Consider the following 23,896-nt stretch of genomic DNA (forward strand, 5'->3'; position numbering starts at 1 on the left):
GCTTGGCTTAAGATATTTTTCTGTTTGTCTTCTGGTTCAAACTGAATGTGATATGTAGCTTATCAAGAGTCATTTCGACCTATCTCCAGTATGAAGTCTGAAAGATGATTTATAGTTTTCGAAAATAAAACTTTCATCGTTTCAATCCATGTTCAGAGTACAATGATAAGGAAATTCATTTTTCAAATTTCTTTTTGAAATGGTTAAACGTATTAGTCAATGATTATGAAAGACAACTGGTGGACTGTGATTTCACTAAGGGAAGTCAGTATAAATACACGAAGAAGTAAAGGAGATTCAACATATAGTATATCTATATAAATTTTCTTATCTATCAATACAATGTGATTTTTCAACAAATTGACACCCCTTGGACAAGGATGCTCCACCACTATTATCTCATGTTTTATACGGGACACCTATATAAGCTTCATATATTTTAACTTTACCAATCACAGGATACACATTCTTCTAGTAGGACATGCAACAGTAAGATACAAAGATATAGTGCCCACCATCCAACTCAAGTTAACACTTGCAAATTGACTGCTTATCAGGGCATGAAGGAATGGGCTTTCTCATGGAACTTTGAGGATATAGTTAGTGACCCAGGCCATGTGTATTTCTCTCTTGGTAAAAGTGATGTCTAATAATAGGTTTGCAAGCTGAGGCGGAACTAGAATTGTGAGTTTATGAGTTCTGAATTCTAGAAAATATAGCTTACTGATTTATGGATATATTATTTATACATATTAAATAAATTTTAACCTCCACGTGATAAGGGTAAGGTGTGCATACACTCAACCCTCTGCAGACCCTGCTAGTGGGATTACACTGGTATCTTGTCGTAGTAAATAAATTTTAAACACAAATACAGCTATTGAGTTGTGTCTGTTGAAGTGTGTAATCATCTCATCTAAAAACTTAAGTTGTTAGAGAGAGAACTCTTTTTATTATTTACTTGTATTTCTCAACAATGTCGAATCCGTAAGAAGAACTGTAGCTCTGCCCCTGGTTGCAAGGTTAGGAAAAAAATCTAAGTTCCACTGCAGAAGGACGTAATAGAAACTGTGGCTTCCTGGTAGAGAAGTGTTAAATGAAGCTGTCTTTTTTTTTGTATATAATATATCTATACTTGTTTTTACAATAATTTTTTATGTGGTGGTGAAGCAATTCTAGATGGGACAGTAGATAAGGGTTTGCTGCATGGTTGATTCAACAGCATGGGAACTCATATGGGTTGTCTTTATATGTACTACTTCTTTAGATTTTCTTCTTTTTGTTTAAATCTTTTCTGTCAGTGGAATTTTTTTATGTTCTTTGTTCATTGTGCAATGGGAAATTTAAGTCATGTTGGATCTCATTGAAAAGAAGTTCAATGCCCATTTCTTCTTATATTATAAGACTAGTAATACTACCCGATGGAAATTATAAAATAATACTTAGAACCTATCGCTCATTAAAACTAAAACACTATATTATCTTACATACAAAATTACATAGTAATACACATTAATAATGTAAAGGAAAGTGAAAATTATTACATCTTATCATTTATCATTAATAACATAAGCATAAATTAATGACTATAAAAATACATACCAGGATCTGTAACATTCAATAGGAGGAAAGTGCACAAATATTTAATTGTGGAGAAGAAGAAGAGGTTCATAATTTATAATGAGAGGAAATCCCTCTATTTATAGACAACAAAGGGTAGTGTGAACAAATATTTATTGTGCCTTATCGGAATGGTTACAACTATTTGGAAAAGTTGCAACCCTTCAGAAAGGTCATAACCTTTCATAAAAGTCACAACTTTTCATAAAAGTCACAACTCTTTATTAAAGTCGTAACTTTTCATAAAAGTCATAACTTTTCATAAAAGTCGCAACTCTTCATTGAAGTCACAACTTTTTAGAAAAGTCACAACTTTTCATGAAAGGGGAAGGCTAGTTTTGTAAATAAATAAATTAAAAGGGAATTCTGGTTTGTAGTGGCGCCACGTAGGCGAGCCTAAGGTTCTCTTTTATATATATATATATATATATATGATATATGATTGTTATAAAACAGGAAATACTAATTGTTACCAAGGAGACAACCATGGACCACTCCTCTGAACCTATAATCAACCTTCTTCCTCCCCCTTCCCCAATGATTCAATTGAATTGTTTCCTCGCAATGCCTCTAACTCGAGATTTTTATTCATAGAACTGACCATCACTTGTATATTCATCCATCTATCAGTTACATTTGTCTCCCTCTCCCTATCTCTTTTAGATGAACGAGGCATCTGTTGTTACAAAGTATGCCCTTGGATATTTCAATTTATGGACATTGTACAGGAACCAAATAAAGAAGAATTGAGACAGGACAAAAAATTTAGGATGCTAACATGGCAATGATTCATATAAGATTTGCTGATAGGTGTGGCTAGGGCTAGGCTAGATGGATAAAATGAATCATTGTTTCTATTTCTCATAATTTTCTATTTTTGGTAAGGCAAGCTGTTTTAATGAGATATTGTGAAAAAATGTTAGATATATTTTGACTTGTGAAGAGGGGAATTTGATTACTTCAGGATGAATCTTTGAACTACCAAATCCATGCAGTTGTACCCCTTTAAAGTTCAAGATAATCTTCTCACTTTACTAGGTGATAATGACTGAGCTAGCTAGACTCATATGGCATTGGTCTGAGGTATGGTATTCTAAATTCTATCCAATTTGGGAAATCTCTTAAAAGTATACTTTATTATACATGTGAAAGTTTTAGAAAGATCAAATAGTATCAAACTATTCTCCAAGTTTGATTTTTTCTTTCTTATAATCGAGAAATTTCTGAGGGCTAGTTAGCTGATGCATGGTTCGAAACTCAATGAATAATGAGTTTGTTCCTTTACCTTTTCTATATACCAGGTTATTGTCCACAACAAAGTTCAAAACACACATAACGTGTTGTGCCTTTACCATTGAATCCTATGTTGCTCAGACTAGTTAAAAATGTGCTACTTTCGGAGGATGGATCCGACATGTACACAGTGACATTTTTAAAGAGTCTGAGCAATATAGACAGGGTACCTTCCAAGTTTGACTTGAAGGCAAGGGGATCTTTTTACCCCCTATGTTTCTCTCTTCTTTGTGGGCTCTATCCATGTGCTTGGCAACATGGAGGTGCTCTAAGAGTTATGCATAGGTATTTTCTTGAACTAAACTAGTGAAAAGTCTATGTCATATTTAAATTTAAAGAAGGGATGTTGTGGAATTATGGATATTTTGGTCCACCATATTTAATGGGGCCCCTAGGTGGACCATGTTCTAGAGATAGATCCCATCAGTAGAATAAATGACTTGGGTGGACCAAAATTTATTGAGTGAGAGAACCTTCCTATTACCTTTGACCATTCTTTTACCAACTTTGACAATATCAGAAGGTTAATTTTCCTTTCGTATCTGTGTTAGATTCTCCAAAAATCCATCGATATTTTGAAAAGTCTGAGCAACTTAGCTCATGATATACAAAATATATATGTGGAACTGTTTACAATATATGTATATTGGCTAGGGGCTGTTAATATTTTTGGTTGAGCGAACAACTGTATAACCTTCCTTACTATTTAAAAGGAACTGATTAAATTACTTACAAGAAAAGGATATATATATATATATATATATATATATATATATATATTGTCACATTTTTTCTATTAGTACATATATTAATAAACCTTTTGTACAAATTTCTCCTTAGAAGTAGATGCTAAAAAAGCCTCTTCTTCCTACTAAAATGCCCAAAGATGAATTTGGGTATTTCTCTGGACAGGGCTGCTCTCTGTTTTTGTCTCTTGTCACAAAATGGTCTTTACTTTTTTCCTCTTTTTTGGTTACTTTGCAAGTAAAAAATTACAGGAAGAAAAGGTAAAAAGTTAAAAAAAAAATATAAAAAAATTATATTAGAAGGGTAACTTGGAGGGTCTATTAGAAACAACAGATAGAGGTAAGATGTGTGTACACTCTACTCTCTCCAGATTCTACTTGTAGGACTATACTGAGTATGTTGTTGTCGTGGTTTATTAGAAGGAAGGTAACTTGCTTCTTCTATGACATGCAACAGCAACAGATTGATTTTTCTGTTTAATTTCTTCTTTCCAAATTTTGCCAATATCTTGTGATACTTTAATTGCATCCAAAGATGCACCAGAAAGTCCTCTTCTTGTAAATCCAACTGCATATAAACCAGCTTTTCCTTTCCATCCATTTGGAAATGGACTTCTTGGAAATCCCTCCCTTGAAAAAAATTCACTTTCCTGCATTTTAAAAAGAAGAAAATTAACTCATTATACCAAAATTCAAAGAAAATATTTTTGAAATATATGAAAACATAGAGAAAAGGACAAAAAACAGAATTTTATTTGCTGCTCAGATCTCTGATCTAATCCTTTCAACTATTTTCTTGGAAAGCTCAATCTTGTTTCTGAAAATATTATTACCATAGTATAAAAAAATATGTGCACCATCCACCTGATCATATATAACAATACTACAAGAAATAGGAACAGAGAATCTAAAAAGAAAAAAACAACTTTCATAACTGTCACAACAATCCATAAATTAAAAAATAAATACACAACCAAAATAAAAATAAAAAGTTGTTTTATTTTTCTTACCTTTAACCAAGAAGGAACATTGCTGCAATATCCTGTAGCCAAAATGATACAATCAATTTCTTGAATTTCTCCATTGACAAATTCTACTTTTCCTTGAGAAAATTTCTTGATTGCTGGAACTATCTTTATGTCTCCTGTTTTAATCTTTTGTAATGCACCTATGTCTAGAACTGGAGTTTTTCCTTCTGTGTTTTTGAGTTGTAAAGGTCCAATGGATGGCCTTTTTAAACCATACTTTTCTATGTTTCCAAGAAGTAACCTTGCTGCAACTAGCAATATCTTGTCAACTACATCAATTGATAGCCATTTCATCATTGATACTCCTAACTCAAATGTCGATTTTCCGAGTATTTCCCTTGGTAAAACATGAACCTGTTCCATGAAAAGGTTGAACATTATATACTTGTCATGAGGAATTAGACATGTCAAGTGCAGATTTTCTGGCAAATGAAGGACATAGACATAACGCGCTCAAGGAAATTGAGTGTTTTTTTTCTCTTGGTAAACGTAAGTCATATTGTTTATGAAAGATTGAACATTTTATATACGTGTCATGAGGAATTAGATATGTCGTGTGCAGATTTTCCGGCAAATGAAGGAAATTGAGTGTTTTTCTTCTTCTTTAGCAGATGTAAGTTATGTAGCTTATGAAAGATTTTAAATGAGATGAATGAGACTTACCGAGCTTCGAACAACCATGGATGGACTTGCATGATGGTGGCAAAGATCAAGTGAAACTTCCATGCCTGAATTGCCACATCCAACAACTAACACATTCTTCCCTTCATAAACTTCCCCTGTTTTATAGTCACAAGCATGCATAATATGTCCACCAAAATCTTCTAATCCTTCGAATTCAGGCACTACTTTTTCTGCATTCTCTCCTGTAGCCACCACAAGCCACCTACATATATATTCAATGACTGAACCATTTCTACACACTGTCTTCACCCTCCATAAACCACAAGTTTCATCATACTTAGCAGAGTGGACCGACTCATTGAATCGTGGGCTGATCTCAAAGTTCTTGGCATAAGATTCAAGGTAGCTAATGAATTGGTACTTGGTAGGATACTCAGGGAAGTTTTGTGGAAATGGGAAGTAAGGCAATTCGCAGAATTGTCGTGGGAGGTGAAGTTTAAGGCGATTATACGTCCTGTTTTGCCATAAGGACGCAATGCAGTTGGCACGGTCCAAGATCACAAAGGGAACCCCTTGTTGTTTAAGGCCTGCGCCAACTGCTAGTCCTGAAGGACCAGCACCAATAATTACAGGACCATTTACTAGTATACATCTACCAGCAAACAAGTCTTCTTGTTCAAGTTCATGAACCATTAGAGGTGAACAAGGACTGTTACAATATTGATTCATCAAGATAAGTTCTAGAAATATGCAATGAACTCAACTTTTGTTTTTCTTGCAATTTTTTTTGTTGTTGTTGTTGAAGATCAAGGAGGAGAAAAGAGAAATATTATGAGTTTTCAAGTTGACAATGAATTGTGTGGAGAGGGTTTAGAGGAATAGAGAGGTTTAAATAAGGGGGAAGTTGTCCTTGAGAGGGGGTGGGGGTGGGGTGGGGGTATGTAATTAGGATTTGAAAATGATGTGTTTATTGTCCTTTTCATATGATTAAGTCTGTGGTCTTCTCCCTTACTTTGTTTTGATATGAACATATATTTTTTTAATTAATGTATCTACCTATAAGCTATACTATATACAATTGTTTAACTCCCTTGGAACCTATATACTCCCTTTGTCTCAAAATACTGGTCGTGTTTATCATTTACACATCTCTTAAGAAAATATTACTTTAGAGAGGATATTTGACTATTGAACGTATATACTCCTTCCGTTTCAAAATTACATACTTCTTAAGAAAACATTAATTAAGAAGGGTATTTGATTATTTTATGCTTGTTTTTCGTTCTCTTATACTTGAGTTTGATGCACTTGAAGCGAAAGTCTACCGGAAACAACCTCTCTACCTCCTTGAGGTAGTGGTAAGGTCTTTGTACACTTTACCCTTCTCAAACCCTACTTAGTGGGATTTCACTGGGTATATTGTTGTTGTATCCTTATTTATATCTGAATATTATACTATATTTATGTGTCATAATCAAGGTGTTTGTAGTCTTGAGAAACAATTAACACTAATGGTAAATGAGAGGAAGTTAATTTATTTTGTCTTAAACTTCTATTATGACATGTATTTTGAGACGGAGGGAGTATATTATTAATGAGAGACCGACCCCACATTCAATGTAAAGACATCTATAAAAAAAATATTCCATCTATGTCCTAAGCTATGCTATTATGTAGTATGGCCTGTGTGAACTCAAATTAACTAACTTGTACCTAAATATAATTTCTTATTTTTTGCATCCAAAATAAATCATAAATTTGTCACATATTTAGAGTAAACCTACAAATTGAACTTTCATGTATTTGAATTGCACTTTATTACATATTCGCTCCAGCTAAGATAGATCAAGTTGAGGGTATATGATAATAAAGACTCGGAGTGTATTCCAATGTTTTTCAAAATTTTCATGTTCGATTGGTCAAATATTTTTATATAATCCTGAAGTCCGAATCAATTTGCACATACTTTGATTGATTTCATAGATAATGGTGCTCACTGCTCAGTCCACATTTCGTTGGTCAAATATTTTTATATAATCGTGAAGTCCGAGTCAGCTTGCACATATTTTGATTGATTTAATAGATAATGGTGCTCACTGCTCAGCCCACTTCATTGATCACTAGGCCACATCCTTGGATACGAATGGTCACAATGTTTTGGAAAATATTTTTGTTAAACTACATATAAATTGATCTTGGAATAATATTTCTTAAATACTTATTAAACATAAACAAAATAAATAAGAAACTCACTTTTTTTATAAAAAAAAAACATTTTTTTGGAAAAACATTTTGTTTTACACCAAACATAGAGCATCACACGGCTTAATTAATTCGTTGACTTGATGCAAAAGCTTGAGTTTTCTTATTTAAAAATGGAGCAAAAAAAAAGGAAGAGGAATTAAATTATTTGCCTCATTTGTTTGTTATTTGGAAGGGAGAGAGAAATTGAATTGGATTTAGTAATTAATTGCTTATAAATTTTGATATCATATAGTAGGGGTATTCATGGTTCGATATGAATCAATTTTTAATTAAACTAATTTTATCGATTTTTAAATTTATAAACTCAAACCAAATAAAATAAAAGTTATCGGTTTGATTTTTGTAGTTTTGGTTCAATTTTTTCGTTCGTAACTATCTAATTGATAAATTAAATTAAATGGATTTGGATGATCTACTAATTAACTGCTTATCAATTTTGATATCATATAAAGCTAGATGATTTTTTTATATATATATTTATTATGTGAACTCAATATTCAAAGAATTCATCATAATTGATCTCAACTTATTATACGTATCCTCTTCTTTATTCAAATTTGAGATCGATTTGTTATATTCATTACTAGAAATATGTGAATTTTCGACGGACTTTTCTGTCATCATATCATTGAAAATCTAGAATTTTCGATAAAAAATCATCGATTTTTTTTCACCAAGTACATTTTTGACCATTCTATCTTCCAAGGACACTTTTCATGCCTTTTTCTTTCTCCCTTTTGGTTTAGGAATGACAAGTACTACATCTCGAGTAGTATATTGATTGATAATCTCTACGTTCACCTATCTATGATTAGATTAAATTCTTTCCTTTGTTAATTACCTAATGTAATTGACTGTGAGTACGCCTAACGAGAGCGTGCAAATGAATCGAGGGAGAGTGGAGACATGATAAAACTTATTTATGATCAACCTATTTCCAAGTATGTATCATTTGTTGTGTTATCTACCATCTACAATTTTCTTATCGTTCACACCCTTTTGACGTCGTGATATAATTATCGGGCCCTCGACAATTAGGTTTGGAAGCAACAAACTATAAGGGCTTTCAAATAGTTTCTTTTGAAAAAAAAATAGTTCAGTAATTGTGAAACTTGCTTTCGAACAACTTCATTTTCTAAGATAAAATGAATTAAGAAATATAAGCAATGCTTTTATAGACCAACTAGTATAGAAAATACGCGTATTTCTAGTAGTGATAAAGCTACATGAATTAGCAGAGAAATAAGGAAAACAAAATTATATAGATGAAAAGTATTTTGGTGCTTATTATATATTTTTATACATGTGAGGAGAGAATTATCCTTCTATCCATTTTCTTCCAAGAACTAAAATATTTTTTAAAAAAAATAAAAAAATAATCATTGCCTTACCCTTTCACTACATTCCAAATTTAATTTTCTTTTTAATTGTTACTATCTCACTTCCATTCTTTTGCCACCTAAAAGTACCATTTGAGCATGAAAACCCATAATCACACCCTTCAAAAAACAAACAAAACCAACAAAAAACATGAGGTGCAGCTATTTCCCAATATCTTCAAATTTTTCAACTAAAGTTTATAGGAAGATTCTTATTAAAAAAAAAAAACATGTTGAGTTGTCTACATGCCCTAAGTGTACAAGTTTTGTAAGCAAGATTTTCAATCCCATCATGTAGAGACACTATCAGAAATCAGTCAATTTTCAATGAACGTCCTGTCAGATCAAAAAGCACTCATCGAAGTAGATGCTTTATACAAACTTTTCATCGAAAATCCCAACTTTTTTTAGTTTTTTGAAGAATATTGGCAAAGTTGATGTATTGAGATCTCTTGATATCATCTTAGGACAATGCACATATCAAGCTTGAGTTCCTCTAGGTTGATCAAGTGTTTATACATCCCAAAGAAAATTTGGTTTCAACAAGCAATCACATTGGTGGCCTCAACTAATACTACAATAACAACATCTAAAAATTATATCGAAATTAAGAATTTCGCCAAGGATATTCAAGAGTGACATTTCAGATATTATATATAAATATAAATTTAAATTTAATCGATATACATAATATAATTTAGTTTTTAATAGACCGTATCTAAACTGACCACTCTTCGATATACATATCTCTAATCTTTATTCCAAGAGAAAATGTACATGATCTCTATACGGACCTTAACTATATATCTACATGACCATGTCGCTTTATTTAAGATCGATATTGTAATATCTTTGTTTCTTGAACACTAGAAAAATCTTTATATTTATATATCAGTCAATATAATCTCAATCAATTAATATTGTCTATATAGTTTTTTTCTCAACTTTGGAAAGGCGTGCATAAAATTGTTAGAAGATTGTGAAACTCATATATGAGGACTATATATTTTTGACATAATTAAATCATATGATAATGAATTGACGATGACAAAATGGTTCTTAAATTTTATGCCAATCAAAAGTTTCATGATGATTGGGCAAATAAATCATTACTACTCATGTGATTATATATGATATGATATTAATTCATTTTGTGAGCATGTAAGTGTGTGATTGGATGTGGTGTATTTCTTTAATCTTTGAAATAATGATAGAACATATGCAAGCATCATTCTAATACTTTCTCCGTGAATCAGTATGACATTTTTTTTTTGGAAATTTATAATCTAATGCATGTTATAATAAATTGGATGTAAAATTTTTATAACCTGTGTCTTAAACGTGTCAGAATATTTATGTGATAATAAAAAGATTTCATTAAAAGAAAAATAAGAAAATGTAAAATTAATTATTTATAGATTTAGAAATATTGTATCATTCTTTGAGAATAACAATAACTAAAGAGAAAAAATGTGTCACATTGAAACAAAAATGCAAAAAAAGAGGGAAACAAAAGCGTACACAGAGGGTGTGTCTGGTATTTTCACATGTTCGATCAATCAAAAAAAATTGAAAATCCAATAATTTTTATAATAAAAGTAAGGAAAAAAAGTTTCACAAATTGCATTTCATATTAACTGTATCGTTCCGATCCTTCAATACACATCATCTTTACCTTCCGACTTTCTAATACACTTTCTATAAATATTTATCTAAATTATATACATATATTTTTAAAATAATATATTTTTATTTATATATCAAACAAACTCATTTATTTTCCTAAAAAAAATATTTTTCACAGAAAACACTTTCCTCTTACCAACCGCACCCAGAAAGTATAGTGAAAAGTCTGTGGGAATAATTGATTATATTATTTTTAGTTGTTTTTTTAAAAAAAAGAGAAAAATAGAATAAAATATATTTTAGTCGGCGTCACTTTCTGCTTAGCTTTTGAGATTATACAATTTAATATTGATTTATTCAACAAACTTTATCTTTGGATTAATTAAAATTAATTCAAGTTGTATTAATCTTAATACTTAAACGTACTTGATCTCTACGAAAAAAAAAGTAAAGAAATATTCCACAACTTTATGAAATCACGAGGACGTTCGTTAATTATTTAGCTTTTTAAATGAGCGGTGGATAATTTAAACAAATTTAATATACAAAAAGGAAAAAAAGAAATAATAATTTAATATACAAAAAGGTAAAAAAGAGAAAATATAATTTGATGGGAAAAGGAAGAAGAGAAAAGTCAATTTAACAATAATTCTAGAATTTAATTAAGTTTTTTGATTTGACAATTAGAAAATATATTTATATAGTTAAGTCATTTTATGATAAAATATAAATGATAATCTGATAAAAATGATAATTAACTTACTATCACGTATTAAATTACGCTCATGAGTCATGAGTTTTTTTTTTTGTAATATTGGTGTATGTAATTTATATCCATAGTGTTTTTTTTAAAAAAAATTTGGGGGAGAAGAAAATCATAATATATATATTTCTAGAACTATATGAATTTGGATATATAATAATAAAAATAACGCAAATTTTATTTCTAAATATTATTTGTCCTTTTTAGATATCCAACGTACACAAAAATTAAAGTAACACAATAAACTGCAAGAGTCATGTGAGGTTTTGCATTTCCTAGATTTTATTTCTAATTGTTGGTATTCCCAAAAATTGAACAAACGAAAGAATGTTTTCTTCGATATTATAAGTATACCTCTTCCAATAAATATATTGTTAAATCTCTATTTCGGCTTATAACATATCCATCGTCCTTTTTCGACTAGTCTTCATAGTAAATATTCTATTTTACTCTTCTCGTCTAGAAAAATAGTTACTTATTAACTAGTCTCATTTATATTTTGGACCGCAAAGTGATTGTCAATACTCAGACAAATGTATAATTTATTTGATATTCAGAAACTAAAATTTCATTATTGATTTATAGAATTTTCTATGTACAATATAATTTTCTGATAAATAAGGTTCGAATGAATCGCCTTAATTCAATTCTTTTGATTTCACTCCAAAAAATAAAGCTTTATGACTAATTTACGGTCTAAATAAAACATGTGTTGGTAAGAAAGATTGACAATGAAGCTTGCAATCGAACTAAATTATCGTTATCAAAACTTATTCAAAATTTAAATTTTACAAATCAAATCATATGCTCCATACGGTACTGGTCCAAAGATCAAGTACATTGCATGCATACCACATGCATGGTGGACCATTGTACCTACAAGTTTTATCTCCATGCATGTCACAATAACACACATCAATATTATCAAGAAATACGGTATATATTACCATGGCTCAATACGAAGCGGGTTGAGTTAAATTTAACCCGATTAAAATGGATTAAGTTAATCGATATGAACGTGTGGATTATTGATGATCCGTTCAACAGTTATTTAAGCTAAAATGGCTAAAAATCAGGATATAAACCCAGTCCGTCTAATTTTTACTAAAATTTTAATTTCATTTATTAGCTAATAAGACTCCCCCCCCCCCCCCCCTTTATTGTGGCTATATCATATAACATATCAAATTAATAATATGTCTTTTGAAAATATTTTGATAATATTTCACATGGATTGATTCAGACTACATATCAATTCAATAAATGAGCGAGTTAAAATTTGAACAAATTGAATAGATTATGTTTTTACGGGCTAATATTACCACCTATATTCGTGACTCTTACTCTAAATAAAACACTAAAAGCATATCGCCAAACTATTTACTAAAGTATCGCATTTTGAAGTGTCAGTGGCATATAGTGTGATCGGATTAAGTCGAATTAGAAAGACTTTAATAACTTAAGATTAAGCGATTAATTTCGAGGTAAAGAAACATTAACTCACGTGTGGTATGTTAGAAATGGAAATATCTTGGATAAGAATTGCATTAAAAATTAAAGTAACCAAAATTATTTTTATCATTTGAAGTTGGAATAATAACTTTTGTATTTTTCGAGGATAATAACATGTGCCTCGATCGGTCACTTACACTCTCGCAACATAAACTCCTAACACATACGTACCCAAATACAATAATTTTAATCATACGTCTCGAATTTATGTTTTAGGAATAATTAATTTTAGTAAAAAATTGTTTACTTCTAAATAGAAATTCTCAACATGAATTTGACCACGAGTCTTAATACGACATTTTGAGTTTATGCTTTAAAAATAATTAATTTTAATAAAAAATGGTTTACCTCTAAATAGAAATTATCAACGTAAATTTAAATTAGTCCGAACTAAAATAAATATATTGAACAAAATCCTATAGCAAAAAAAAGAGAGGAGAAGTTTCAAGTTTCTAACTTCCCCTAAACCAAAGCCTCATTAACAAACAAAGGTACCTATTTATGAAACTAATTCACATTAAAAAAAATAATGTAAATATACATGCATATTACTAAAAACCTTAATGGTGAACTTATCACATTTAAATCTTAGAATCATCCCTAAACACGTATACATATCATATACGAAAAAAACCTTAATATATATCTCATTTAAATTTTGAATTCGTTTCTGTTACGAGAAAAAGGTGACAAGGATACGCGCAAAACCACCCACATGGAGTAGGTGGAAGAAGAGCGGCTAGTTGCGTCTTGGGAGGACTCATATTTCTTTTGTTTTGGAATTTGGAACCAACCGTATATCATGTACACCATATATATATGTTAGTACAATATTGAGACTGCAATTTAATTCAATTAAATTATATTCCAAATAATTAACCTACACTTAATTAGCCTTGAGATTTACACATGTTGATAATTATATATGTTTAATCCTCAAAGTCCAACTATTTGCCTACCCTATTCACAATCCTAGAAACAACCATTGTATTTTGTAGCATGACAAAAATTCACTACTATTAGTTTGATGAAGAAATTGAGATTAAAAAAAAAAAATCATTTCTTGGTTCTTACTAAAATCAGTTATACTAAATATTTACTTTGTTTTATTTTGATTTGACTAGACACGAAGTTTAATTAAGAAAAGAAAAAGAGAAAGACTTCTAGTGCATACATTAAAAAAATAACTCTTCGAGTACTTGTGGTTTTAAACATGTCAGAAGTTTTCAGTAGTTATAATTATGAGCAAGTCATTAGGTCATTAGGTGTTTGGATATGAATTGATTGTTATAAGAAAAGAGATTATTCTTTCTAGCATAAATTAAAAAAGACCGTCATATAAAACTGAACGGAGAGAAAGCATATATGTAATCAAATACGTATAATTATCATATGTTAGAGAAATAAAATATAATAAAAGAGATAAATGTTGTGGGAGAAAGAAGAGTTGCATGTGCATGGAATTCTAGGAAACAAAGAAATCTATTCTTTTCATGCAAAAAATGAGAAGTTAGTGTTTGTTCTTATTGTGTTTATATAATTCCAACGGCTTTGGAAGAAGAGTAACATCATCATTTTTAAATTATCATGACAGCTTTTTATATCCTAAATTATATTTATTCAGGACGGCTCAATAAAATTGGCGATATGAAAATAATTTTGATGAAAGGTCTTATTTTTCTATGTCAATATTTTCTTTAAAAGAAATGAAAGAAGAGTATCGTCATCATAATTTAAATTATCATGACAACTAATTTATATATCCTAAATTATTTTAATTTTGGGACGACTTAACAAGATTGTTGATCTGAAAATAATTTTAATAGAAGACCTTATTTTTTCTGCTCGATATTATCGTACAAATTTTTTGTTGGCAGAATTTGATTTCATCCTTCCCCTTAACTAAAGGTCTAAGATTCAAAGCCTAAGGATGAAAAGAATATTCTTAAAAGAACACTTTCTTTTAATCGACTTTAAACATGTCAAATTCAAATTAATCAAAATCTAATATAAGCATCAAACAACTTAAAGCCCTCCCATAGTGACCCTCTGACAAGCATTATATTTACAAATTTTACTTATTTTTGACTTATCATAACTCTTGAAAAAAACTTGGATGGCAAGGATCCAATTGATATGATAGTAAGGTTGGAAAAACATTCAACGTTACAGTGGAAGGAGTGTTAAGTACTTCTTCGTTTTTAATTAAAGGTCTTAGGTTTGCGTACTAAGTATGAAATCATCTTTGATAAGATCACTTTATCCTCAAAAGTTGAACTTTTTGGTGTAAATTTAGATTAGTCGGACTCCAAAATGACCTGATTATGAAGTCGCTTTTGAAACAGAGCATTTCCCCAAAAGTGGGACTTCTTGACGCGATAACACAAATTAATACTCTGCAAAATGTCCCAAGTATGAAATCGACTTTGATATGAACGTATTACCCTCGAAGTGGAACTTCTTGATGCGAATTCAAATAAATTGAACCTTAAAGCGAATATCAATCATCAAGCGAGAAACAAAAAAATAAAAGCTAAATTATTAAGTTAATACATAAGAATTAGTCGAAATATGTGCAAATAAACTCAAACACCATAAAAACTTGGTGCCACCGTCCCCTAGAAATGGAATTTTTCCTATACCTAAATATTGCAACTTTTCAAAATTAGAAAGTACATAAGAATGTTCATAAATCTTATATTCACATTGCTTCTTTAATTCAATCAATGTAAAGAGAATTTCATTTATTTAATGTAGTTAACTACTTTTATAAATTATATAATATAGTTAAAGATCTTATGAATCCTACTTTCTGTTTTAGGCAACATTTTATTATTTTTGCTTGATATAAAGAAACAAACGCGTTGATCAATTTTTAATACTACTTAATTAGTAAAATTGTTTTATGATGCTTCCACGTAGAGTCACAATTAAAGCACTTTGACCCCTTAATTATTCAATAGGAAAAAAGAGTCAACTCTAAACATTTCTAATATCTGGTAATGTTACACCAAAATGGAGAAAAAAATTACCGTGGAATATATTATGTCGTTAAATAATAAAAAAAATGTTTTTTTTTATCTCATATAACATTAAGGATTTATTGAAAATAATTTATCTACTTTGATAAGATAGATATCTATTATATAGTACTGTATATTGTTATTGTTGCTCCCGTATAACAACATAATCACAAAAACTTATAGGGATGAGTCAAAATTTTCACCGAATAGATTCAAAATATAAATAATTATTAAACTACCAAAAAAAAGTTAAGATGCAGCAGATTAATCCTCAATCGAGCTAGTAAATATCTAAAAAATAATTTCGTATCTATTACATACGCTCAATTATTAGTTAAGTAAATTAGTAGTAATTATAATTTATATGTCAAATGTACTAAAATAATTACTAATAAGTAGAAATTTACTAAAATCTATCTATATATAAAAGGAGAGGAAAAATGACACGTGTCAGCATCATACATATTCTTGAATTTTATTATTTTTAGTTATTCTAAATAATAAATTCAAATTCTCAAATTTTCAGTTTGATTGTTTCCTTAAGAAAATTATCTCAAATTTTGTTTACGTAATTTGTTTTCTTTAAAAAATTATCCCACTTTTCTCTTCTTCTTTTTTCATTATGGAAAATTAATTTCTTACTCATAAAATCTCTATTCACAACGAAAGCCACAATATCTAAAGATCTCATAGTATTAGTGTAATATTTTTAATTCGTTAGTTGTTTTTTTTAATCATATTATGAGATTTTTTTGTAGTGCTTGAATTTTGGATGTTGGAATTGACGATAAAAATGACAATAAATTAAATTTAAAAATATTATAACAAAAAATAAAACAATTAACGAAATGAAGATGAAGAAGAAGAAAACATTAAAAAGGATGGTCAAATATACGTAGGTAATTTTATTTTTTATTTTAAAAGAAGAAAATGAAACTAAATCTAAAATCCCTTATCCACTTACCTAACTACTCTAATCTCTCAAAACTCAATTTACTCTTTTACCTACGTAACAGGAAAAACAAAAGTACCACGTTTAACATCACATACAAAAAACAAAATTTGAATTTTAAAAAATAAATTTAAATATTTCAAATCTATATTTTATTTTTAAAGATGTCATCAAATGTATTCGAGTTATCATTTTTTCTAAAAGAATAAATTCAAACTACTCTTTATGAGTATTCCAAAAATTATATATTTTAATACATATATGCAAATTTATGATAAGAAGCATCTCATATTATATTTTTTAATTTCAATTTAACTGCAAACTTTAGGATAAGAAACATTCCCGATTATATTTTTAACTTTTAATAGATATAGGCTAACTTAGAATAAGAAGTATTCCCTATTATATCTTTTAATAATCGTGTAAACTAAATTGTCATAATGTAAAATTATTATTGCTTTTTATCCTTTATAAATAAAAAATAATAATTAAAGCTAACGTTGAATTGTACATACAAAATAAAAGACATTTGAACAATTTTATAAATAAATGCCTTATCTTACTATACTAGAAATTACATTTGAAAATGGAATAAAATGGATGAGATTCATGTTTATAAAAGTTAGGATTTAGATTAGTGAGAACTTATATAGTCGGCTTAATTTGTGTTGTAATTCTTATTTCTTTAGCAATTTAACATGCTCATAAGATTTCAACACCGTGTTGACAACTTGCACGTACAGTGTTATTTGTAGATTTTCATTTTGATCAACTTTATTTTACATTTCAAAATTTTCATTCTATCATATAAAATCTCTCCACGTGTATTTCAATTTAAAGATAATAATTGATATCATTGCTTTCAAATTTCGAATTAAAATTGATTTGAAATGAATTACCATGTATGTTTTCATGTTATATTCATAATAGCATGTTGGTGGCATTTATAATGTCTAAATTTTTTCTAATTAATATTATAAAAAATATATTAATTATTTATATAAAATTATTTTAAATTTTTAAAAACTATATCCTAATAATATATACATGCACTTTTGTTACTCAATAATAATAATTCATATTAATTATTTTTAAGTTTAAAATTATTATATTTTAAAATATTTGCGCAACTATACTAGTAATTACAAGTAGAAATGGTTAATTCACTCTTAAATAATAATAATTAAAAATAAAGTCCTTCCAGAAGTTAATTAATACGTTTTTTGGTAAGAGAATTTTTATTTTTTTAATTGAATCTCCTCTTTCAATTTCAATTTTCTCACCACCACTAATTGGTTTAAAATCTAGTCAACTATTTTGAAAGAAAGAAAAAACGATCTTGCATATGCAATATTCCAATTATTAAATATTAAAGTTCGAATTGAATTTCTCAAATATTAGCGAATTAAATGTGACGGCCAGGACAGAAGAGAAGGGCCGACAGACTTTTAGGTTGATAAACTTTTGAAAAAAGAGAGTCTAAAAAGACTTAATTATGCAAATTTCATATCAAAATATAAGCAGGAAGAAATTTAAGCCTGATATGCATATTTTTGGGCTCGATGATAACATATCCATGTTGAGCCAAAGTAGACATCTATGTGCTTGCTGTAATACAATGACATTCGGAATTATTAAAGTTCAAATCCAGAATTCACATCTCAATATCCCCCGAAGCCCCAATACATTGTGATTGAGATCGATGGATATTTGTATTGAGGCAATTGATCAAGATTCTTAAGACAAAACAATCCAATCTAAACAAGTGCGAATTAATTTAGAAGATGATATATATATAATATATACGTGTGTGTTTCAATGAATTTGAAGCCAGTAAATTATAGGAGTCGTGATAGAATCCTAAATTCGAATTCCATAAAGTTCAAATTTTGAATACGCCTCTGAACCTAATTAATAAATAGTTGTTGTTTAATTACATGCTTAGCAGCTTTAGAACATGCATCAGATTCTCTACCAATTTTTATATTCATATGTTTATGCATAACTACGAATAATCATTTCCTTTTTTCCATGGTGTAGCTCTACCCAACGTTAATTAAAAAAACACAAAGTAAGTTGGAGTTAATATATTAAATAAGCTTAATATATTCTTTTATTAATTAATCATGTGATTTTAGAATTAGCAAACACAAGTTGGTACCTAAATCATTTGTCATGTTCTAATTATAGAAGCCATGGTCAAAACACACAAGAAAGGGAGGGAAAAAGAAGACAATAAATTAAACTTGATACACTTATGATTGACATTGACCAAAGAATTAATTAAATGCGTGTGTGACGATCAACATGAGTTATGGTGAGATGATTTGACTTTTTTCCATCCTTAATCAGAGGTCTCGAGTTCGAGCTTTTTAAACATGAGAAAAATCATGTTCAGAGCGTCTCTTTCAGAAAGAACCATGTAATGCATGAATTTAGATTTAGTCGAACCTCAATAATTAAAAAAAGGTGCATGTGTGAGAGCACATAATTAATTAATTTCTTTTAGTTATGAATCATTCTTTGCACATTCAATTGAGGCAGTTTTTCCAATAATTAGATTCAGTTAATGAGGTCAATTGATAGGATTTGAATGAATGAAGACTTGTTTTTCTACTAAGTCAAATTAATGTCTATAAACTCTTTCACAAGCAATTATCTAGGGAATACTCAAAAATCTTTTCTTGTTTTTACCAACTCCCCTTAAGATCTTCATGTTGTCCTCAATTTTGATGTTTCCTTTGTGTGTACATCTTATGTTGTTTGATGAATAATGAAAAGATAAGAACATAACTTAGAAAATAATGGGCTTAATCGACTTAATGACTTGAGGCGCAACTTATGTTCAAATAATATACATATTAGATTAATGTCTTGTGTTTTTCTCGCTATTGTCTTTCTTTTAATAAGCATTCGTACGTTATATAATGTCACCATATATTCTGATTAAATTGAATTTGCATAGAAAAAAACTCTTTATAAAGGATAAAGTGTTTGCTATCAGAAAGGTTGTTTATAACATCCGACTAAACGGCCTTTTAATGGTAATTTATGATAAAATGTACATGTATTTGACATCTATATCAAATCATACTAATTTATCATGATTAAGTTAATTAAAGGTTAAAGACGTACATACACATGTTAATTAACTATGATTTAGTGATATGTATATATATGTATATGAAAAAATATGTGTATTTATTTAATCTGTATAAATACTGAATTTTCATGGTTGACGCCCATAAAGGTTAATTAGGATGAAGTAATTATTTGACAAAATAGTAATTAAAATCTAGCTCATTGAATGATGAATTTATCCTTTTATAGAACTATCATGTCACACTATAGTACATTATATGAAATTGACGATCAAAATATAAGTTTGAGATTTACCGCGTTTGCCGTTATTCAAAACATATGATTGGCTCTAATATCATTCGACTCAAAATGGACAATGTCATTAGCAGGCGTAACAACAATAATTATAAAGTAGATCTCACTCAGTTGAACTCTACATCTATAAGGTTGAGATAGAATTGACTCTAATAGCATTCGTAAAGATCCAGAACAGACAATATCACTAGTAAGCTGGACAGTTACATCGTAATAATTCTAAATTAGAAGAGATCTTACATCTCTTGCTTAATGCATTTTTACCAAGCTTGGCCAGTTAAAGCAAATAACTAAAAAATCCAATATAAATGGTTCAAATCCACTTCTACATGAGCCAGGTTCGAACTATAGTCTAGCCAAATTGAGAAATGAAAGTGAAAAAAAAATGTGAACGTTCATGTATTAGACGAATGATTTTTTAATAGTAGAATTAAAGTTATAACTTTTTAGAGACATATCGATTACGATCATCAAAGAGATTTACCTAATAAATCCAAATAAATTTTCACTTTTTTTCCTTTTTCTCACAAATTACATAGTCCATTAAATACAATTTTGTCATAAATGCTAGTGAACAAGACCATATTGGAATAACTTGTTCTTCAATCATTTTTTCCTTTCTTGGGGAAAGTACTTTTTATATTTTTGGTCTCGTAATGTCTTGAATCTCTTAATAGTTCATTGAATTAAGATGTTAGATTTTTTAACTTTGTTGTGAAGCCATTTCTAGATTTCATGTTCAAAGGACAAGTTTTCACAGGTCCTTTTAATTAATAATTAATCAATAATATGTCTCAATCCAAAGAACCTAAATAAACTCTCAAGTTAGATTCAATTTAATTTCCCAAGACCATTTTGTCCCACAACTAATAAATAAACAATAAGTTGGGATAATATCATTTTTTGTCCTCAAATTATAGGTATATTCAGATTTTGGTTCTTGAGATATATATCAGATAAAGCATATGTTATAACCTTTAATTAATCGAAATGTGTTTTCAGTTTGTTTATGTAAGAAGTATAAATTAACAGTAAAAGTTTAACATAACAATGAATAATTAAGTGGTGGAATGACTAATAATTATGGTGAATTATTTGTGAATATTCACAAGCAACATGATAAAAAATTGCACATTTCAATTATTGAAGGTTAAATGTGTTTAGTCAGATTTTTGAGTTTGGTCATTATGATATCTTATGAAGTACGTTTAACCTTCAACTAATCGATGTATGTTTTAGTCCTATTAGGTAAGAAAGAATTATATTACCGTTAAATATGGAGTAACAATACAAATTTAACATAACACATTGATAATTAATTAATTGGTGAAACGGCTACTAATTATGGTATATTTATGAATATTCAAAGGAATCAAAGTACACATTTCAAGTAGTTAAATGTCAAAATGTGTTAGTCAAATATGACAAGGATCAAATTTAGAATTTATTAATAATTGAAGGACCAAAAGTGTTATTAACCAAACAAGTTAATAAAAAAATTCTTATAAAAATATTATTCAGTTGTGTGATTGTACTGTAAAATTATATAATTTTAATGCAACTAACTCCATAACTGTAATAACTGAAAACCCATTAAAATATTTGATATATTTATATCATGTGATAAGTCAAATTAATTAAATGTCCGTAAAATAAGATATTAAGGGAATCAATTAGAAAACATGGAAATTCATGTGATTACACATGACCCTCAGAAGATCAGTTAATCCTTTAGACCATTACTTAAATTAAATTAAATTAATTAGTCAATGGCTTTCTTAACAAAATTTAACATGGCATTTGCAGCTAAAGTTAAATTAATCAAGATTAATAATTGTGACAAATATTATCCCATTTGGAATTAATTAATTTTGATTTTTTAATGTTATGTGATGGTTGAATTTGAGCTGAGGGTCTTTCAGAAACAATCACTCTACCTTTGTAAAATAGGTCGTAGGAATAAAGTAGGCATACATTCTACAATCATTAGATCTCACCTACGGAATTCTACTGGATATATTGTTGTTATTTAAACGGTTGAATTTCATTTTTGTATTCACCATCCATGCTTTATAATTAGATTTTGTTGAATTTTGAGGTATATCAGAAGTTTGAAGAAGTTAATCATGTATAATTGACATGCGCAGTTGGGAATTATTGAAAGTTATATGATGAAAAATGATTTGAAATGTATTAAATATTCATATTCATCATTATTAGACAAACAAATCTCATAATGAAATACCAAGCCATTTTAGGACCACATAAATACACAACAAAATAATAAAAAATTAAGTTAAGTACTGTGTTAATTAATATTACGATAATTAATTCATAGATGATGATCATGCATTAATCATACTAAATGATGTTTTATCAGAGAATATTCTTAATAGGTGTTTAGATATACATAGCGGGTCCAATTAATTTTATTGTGTTTCGACTTTCTCTCTAAAATTCTAGATCAACCTTTATGTAGAGCATATTTCCCTTCTGAGAGTGTATAACCTTAGAGAATTGAGAAAAAAATCATTGTATTTTACGAGAATTTAGGCATGTCCCATTTCCGACAATGAAATTATTTGAATCGAAATATTTTCTGATACAAATAAACAAAGAACGGAAGATTCACAAGTAATGACAATGAAATGAGTGATCTTGAATTTTTTTACCCTGTTTGCCTTATGTCAATGTCTACACTTTTGACTTCCGATCTTGAAGGTTTGCTCATAGGAAAAGTGTGTGTCAAAAATTCAAGACTATCCATTTTTAACGTCGTCGTTGGGTGTAATATCTTACCAATTACAAATGAGGTGTTGTTTCATTGGGCTTATGCTTGGTTTGTGTTCAATCCAATAGCAACAGAAATGAAGCCCAATACTCTAAGCCCAATCTCATTCACTGAGCCCAATCCCAAGTAGTCTTCTCAAATGTAAGCCCATTTATTTTATCTTTTAATGGGATAATAATTACAGTTCAATGTCTTTTAGGCGATCTAATTTACAGAATAGCCAGAAAAAATGTATAGATTGTGTATATACAAGTATAATATACATATGTTATACATATAATATACATTATCAATGCATAAATTTTGTATATTTCGACCATATTTGGCCAAATTGTATATATCGGCATAGGCGTATGCAGGAGGGGGTCACCGGGTTCACGTGAACCCATGCTCCCCTCCCAAAATCAAATATAGTCGTGTTATATTTTTAATTTTTTGTTAAATATAGATGTGTAAACCCACACTCGAAGTATCATATAATGCAACGATGATTGGGTGCACCTCTTAGTGAGGTTAGAAATTTGAATTTTATATCTATCTTGTTTTATTTTTCTTTCTAAAATTGGGTAACACCTCTCTAAGTGGTTATTGATAGCACTATTGGTGTTTACATTAATTAAGCATTTCAATTTTGGACCTATGATATTAAATTTTTTAACTATTTTCAATGATAAGAACCTAAATGTCAAACCAATTAGATCCACCATTTCATCATCTCGAAATCGTGGATACGCCTCTGTTTGGCAAGTCTCCCTCTTTTGGGGGTAAAAAGAATTTCATATAGAAGCTTTACTATATAGCCTCTACTAGGTGTCCATATACTAAAAAAGATAACTTTCAAGAAAATCTCTCAATACTGGTTAGTATTGCAGCTCTTG

The 23,896-nt window shown here is 29.0% G+C and overlaps 2 protein-coding genes across 2 annotated transcripts in view; both read right to left on the reverse strand.

Annotated features, from left to right (window-relative positions):
* The window catches only part of LOC125808712 (flocculation protein FLO11-like), a 119,056-nt gene that overhangs the window by 57,679 nt on the left and 37,481 nt on the right, over window positions 1–23,896 (reverse strand). The gene's annotated exons all lie outside the window — the stretch shown is intronic.
* LOC125808882 (probable indole-3-pyruvate monooxygenase YUCCA3) lies at window positions 3,941–6,202 on the reverse strand. Its single transcript, XM_049488552.1, has 3 exons — window positions 5,351–6,202; window positions 4,670–5,041; window positions 3,941–4,309 (listed from the first exon to the last, which is right to left on the reverse strand). Exons 1-3 carry the CDS (start codon window positions 6,038–6,040, stop codon window positions 4,076–4,078), a joined length of 1,296 nt encoding a protein of 431 aa, XP_049344509.1. The 5' UTR covers window positions 6,041–6,202; the 3' UTR covers window positions 3,941–4,075.

This window comes from Solanum verrucosum, unplaced genomic scaffold (assembly GCF_900185275.1).
Source record: "Solanum verrucosum unplaced genomic scaffold, falcon-dt-bn FXZP01000218.1, whole genome shotgun sequence".
Taxonomy (NCBI): domain Eukaryota; kingdom Viridiplantae; phylum Streptophyta; class Magnoliopsida; order Solanales; family Solanaceae; genus Solanum; species Solanum verrucosum.

What these genes read in the sequence shown, in the direction of transcription:
- LOC125808882 (XM_049488552.1), bottom strand. Translation starts at nt 6,040, where the DNA reads ATGAATCAATATTGTAACAGTCCTTGTTCACCTCTAATGGTTCATGAA. An exon ending in CCATGGTTGTTCGAAGCTCG is followed by an intron (nt 5,042 to 5,350) that starts GTAAGTCTCATT and finishes TTCATGGAACAG; the next exon opens with GTTCATGTTTTACCAAGGGA. An exon ending in ATGTTCCTTCTTGGTTAAAG is followed by an intron (nt 4,310 to 4,669) that starts GTAAGAAAAATA and finishes TTTAAAATGCAG; the next exon opens with GAAAGTGAATTTTTTTCAAG.